Below are 4,843 nucleotides of genomic sequence, written 5' to 3'. Positions count from 1 at the left end.
GTAGAATACGCCAACTGTGGTGCTCTCTCGTTCTGGGATTTATATAAGAACTTAATTGCCCTCGTGGGGAGACAAGCAATATCAAATCTTTCTGCTCTTCAAGAATCTCGTTCGTCTCAACTGAGAGCGTATAGACAGGGGGAATAACTCCGTATATCGCCATATATTACGTGAAATAATAATACGTGAAATTTAAAATAAATAAATAAATAAAACCACAATCATGGAGTTTTCAAAAGTTAAAGGTGTCAGTAATTTGCTTGTTTCTCGGAGCTACTTTAAGAGAAAAATCAATCTTGACTTGAACGATTTAAAATCCTTAGAGGACCTTACGGAGGTCCGTTTACAGAGAGACGAAAAGAGTATTGGGGCAAATTTAGCAGAAATTGCAAATTTAAACCAAAAAATCTACGAAGGAGGCTATAAGGCAGAATTGAACCTTGAAACGAGCGGTTTTCTGGAAGATGAAACGCAAGAACGAACATATTACAACGATGTGAATAATCAGCTAGATTCCATGAGAATGCAGATATCTTCGTCAAGCACTGCAGTTAATAAAGATGCAGCCAGATCTCTAAACGTTAACAACCAGACGCTCGCGTCGCTGCCTCGGTTAACTTGTGCCAAATTCAGCGGTAACAAACCGGACAAGTTCGAATTTAAAAACTTTCTTTCCCAATTCTACAACTGTGTTAACTCTGTCTCCTCAGAGAAGACGAAGTTGTCTCTATTAAAAAGCTACCTAACGGGATATGCTGGTCAGCTAATTTCGCATCTTACTTTGGAGGACAGTAACTATGGAGTCGCGATAGACTTGCTTACTGAAGAATTTCTGGATGTACCTTATATCGTGGACGAAATTTTTAAGCAACTACTGGACGCATCTCCCAAGTATGACCCAAATTTTACAAATGTGAAGCAGTTTTTATCCGAAATGAGGGCTGATTTGTCGGAACTCCGATCATCGTACAACCTGATTTTTTTCGAAGAAAATACACCAGGATTTAAACTTGTGAGCCACATAATTTTTTCAAAGTTACCAGGCGTTCTTCAGAGGGAGTTGGTCCACAAAGTGGGCACTAATTACCCGACACTTATCGATATATACGATAATTATAATGAAGCCATCAAAACATTGATAAAGACGGGAATGAAAAAAACTTATAGTCATTTCCCTTCAAATAGGGATAGTTCTAAGCCACGTTCCTGGCATACAACAAAAAAGGACTCCCACAAGGAAGAAAAAAATACTTCCGCATTAGAAAACTTTACCACAACGGCAAATAGACTTCACACATTTTGTAAACTGTGTTCTACGGAGGGTCACAACATTAGTCGTTGCAGGGAATATCCAGATGTCCAGACGAAGAAAGATAGATGCAGAGAACTAAACCTGTGTATCACATGTACTGGGTCCAGTCATAAAAGCAAGGATTGCCCAGGAAAACGTAACAAACTACCCTTTAGATGTACGCTATGCAATTCTAGAGGGCACGTGAGTCCTCTTTGCCAGGAGGCAGGGAGTAAAGAGAAGCCATCTTCATCCACGAACATATGTGCCAGCAGACACTCACTGAATCAACCCTTCATATTGCCCATAATATCTATTTCCGTGTCCAGAGGGAAAAGAAAACATAAATTCAACTGTTTGTTTGATACGGGTAGCCAGAGATCATACTTTTCAAAACAAATAGTTGAAAAATTAAAATATTCACAAGATTCTTTGCCACCTGTGGAATATGTAGTCAATACATTCTTGGGCACGAAAAGAAAGAAGTTGGATGAAGTCATGGTTGGAGTCCATCTGGACAAGGATCGCATTCTGCCCTTACCAGTTCTTGTGGACGACGACTTCAACATAAACGTAAAAATCGAGAATTTTAAAAAGGTAAAAGATAACCTGAAAGCCTTAAAATACAAATTAGCCTTCCTGGACGATGGTGACGACAACGTGCGTGTGCAGGGGCTTATAGGAGTGGATATTATCCAGTTCATGAAGGAGGCCCGACTGATTGAATGCATGCGGGGTAGAGCATGGTCCTTTGCTACAGGAATATCACCTTTGGGTAACACCCGACATTTCCTCAACCAAGAACAAATAACCTCAGAGAGAACAAAAAGAAAAGTCGCAGAGAACAATTACTTGTCAGTGGTAACTGCTTATTCGTCATGTCCTGAAGCTCGTGTAGATTTTGTCTTGAACCCCCCCAAAAGTTACCCGATCAATTGGCCTAGTAGCAGTCTGGACTGTTTGAGTTCCCAAAACAAGGATATAGTTCAATCGGTGGTGCTACACACCACTGTTTCAGATTCAATGGTGGAACCTGTTATACCTTATGAGCGTTTCTCGAAGTTATCAAAGCTAATAAAGGCTACAGCATTTGTCTTTAAATTCAGAGACTTACTGAAACATAATGTTCCAACATCAGATCCGGATCACTGTGCAAGGATACATCTCTTTCATACAATGCAGAAGCAAATCTTCCAGAAGGAATTTGCTTACCTCAACGACCCCAAGGACAACCCTCCAGAGCTTGTTAAGGATCTCAACCTGTTCTTGGATGCAGAAGGAATAATAAGATCGGATGGGAGGATAGCCCAAACATCAGTTTATGAGTATGAATTGATTCATCCGATTTTTTTAGGCAAACATCACCCCTTAACTGAACTAGTGATTAGTGATTGCCATGAGAAATGCAAGCATTTGGGCATAGGGGCGACTTTAACAAAATTAAGGCTGTCTGGATTTTGGGTGCCCCAAGCTAGGCAGGCAGTGAAAAAGGTGCTGTCAAAATGCTTCACATGTAAAAAATTCAACAACCTGGCGTTCAAATACCCTAAACTTACTAATCTGCCAAAACACAGGGTTAATTTCATAAAGCCGTTTCAACAAACGGGCATAGATTACACTGGTCATTTGTGGGTCAAACAAGATGAGAAGTGCAAAAAAATGTACATATTGATCTTCACTTGCCTAAATGTAAGAGCGATTCACATAGAGCTGGTGGAAGACATGTCTACGGCCGCATTCGTTCAAGCTTTGATCAGGTTTACCAACATACATGGCGTACCGGCCTACATCTATAGTGACAATGCCAGATCATTTAATGCTGCACTTGGAGGGGATGTGGTGGAACATCATGTACATTCTTCGGCGTTCGGGAAAGAATTCAGCAGATACAAGATCAAGCACATTAAGATACCACTGTACTCACCCTGGGTAGGAAGCACATGGGAGCGTTTGATACGCGTGGTGAAGGCATGTCTATACAAAACCATTGGTCGAGCCCAAATCAAATACTTTGATCTTCTGACATCCCTATCGGATATACAAAATGCTGTAAACTAAAGACCCCTTACTTACAGATGCTCATCGGACAATGATCTCCAGATAATAACACCCAATTGTTTCCTTCGTCCAAATGTCAGCAATGGACTTGTTGTAAGAGCTAAGGCTCCAGAAATAGTAGGAACTGATCCACCAGCAAGGACTGATCTCCTAAATGCCTTGGAAGAGCATGAAACAATTTTAGAAAAATTCCGAGAACTATGGTATGAAGAGTACTTACTCGGCCTCCGAGAAAGCTGTAAAGATCTACATGAAATAAATTTCTCAAATAGGATCAAATTAAACGATGTGATCCTTATAAAGAATCCAGCAAAACCGACCTTATTGGCAACTTGGAAGGGTAATAAAACTTTTCCCAGGAGATGATAATAAGATTCGATCAGTTCGGGTGAAGAGAGGAGATGGATTGATACAAAATCATTCTATAAAACATCTGTATCCATTGGAATTATCGCTCACACATGACTACCATCCTGATCTGCCTGAAAAGGAGAAAATAAATATTTCCAGCTCAACTACGGAAGAGTCGGTCATGGACGATAGCCCCAATGCGACAATAAAATGCAAGCAGATGACACTGCGACCAAAAGGAACAACTACACGAAAAAATAGATTAAATAACCCTGATGACCCATACATATACTATTAGTATAAGGTCGGTTTAATTGCAGTTAATTTTTAAATATATTTTCAAAAAAAAATAAAAATAGATAAATAAAAAAGGTAACTGGAGATTAGTTGGAAATGTTATCATACATTTTTACCTCCCTTGAATTACATATTTATTATGTACACTACATAAATGTAACACAGGCATCAGACTGTAAACCTTAACATTTTGGACATTACCTTTAAGCTGTCTGTAAATTAATTCACTGATTGTCTGGACATTTTCGAGTGTTCCGGATTGTATATTGGACATTTTACATGCATGTTTTTTCTTACATGATTGAACATATCAAATCACATATTCCTTTGTAAACATTTTTTTTAAGATGTGCTAAAGTCACTTATCAATTTGTATTGGAAGAAATATTGTTGATTTTAATTTTCAGCTTTTCTAATTGTACGTTCATTTCCATTTTCTGTATTCATGATGTTAGCTAAAATTATAAATGTTAATACAATTGTTCTTATTAAATTAAGTGGATCAAATTCAAAACTTAAACAAAAAAAACTAAAAGAACTGACATTCAATTATTTGAACTTTCAAGCACCTTAATATAATGCTATGACAATTTCATAGCATTATTCTCCTAAGTCGGGAATGTATTGGAATTAATTTGTGTACAGCTCCTGCTGATTATTTGCTTTAACCCCTGTCAGCCCGTGGATTAGGGAAGCCATCCCCACTCCTCTGGGAGTCACGTGAGGGGCTTGATAAAACCCCTGCTCGCGCCCTTCGGGGCCTCTTTTTCACCGCTTTTTCATCCCATCCGGATCTGCGGATCACACCCTCGACGGTAGCTCTGTCAGTTTTCCAATTGCTTTTCA

At 39.0% G+C, this 4,843-nt stretch overlaps 1 protein-coding gene across 1 annotated transcript; it reads left to right on the top strand.

Annotated features, from left to right (window-relative positions):
• The first annotated feature begins 223 nt into the window (after positions 1-223).
• On the top strand, positions 224-3,349 carry LOC145240091 (uncharacterized). The gene has a single exon (XM_080103711.1). It carries the CDS (start codon positions 224-226, stop codon positions 3,347-3,349), a length of 3,126 nt encoding a protein of 1,041 aa, XP_079959837.1.
• The last annotated feature ends 1,494 nt before the right edge of the window (positions 3,350-4,843 follow it).

This window comes from Euprymna scolopes, chromosome 19 (genome assembly GCF_053919585.1).
Source record: "Euprymna scolopes isolate OS-2025 chromosome 19, ASM5391958v1, whole genome shotgun sequence".
Lineage (NCBI taxonomy): Eukaryota > Metazoa > Mollusca > Cephalopoda > Sepiida > Sepiolidae > Euprymna > Euprymna scolopes.
The sequence above is the reverse complement of the archived record's forward strand: the minus strand, read 5'-3'. Positions and strand labels throughout refer to the sequence as shown.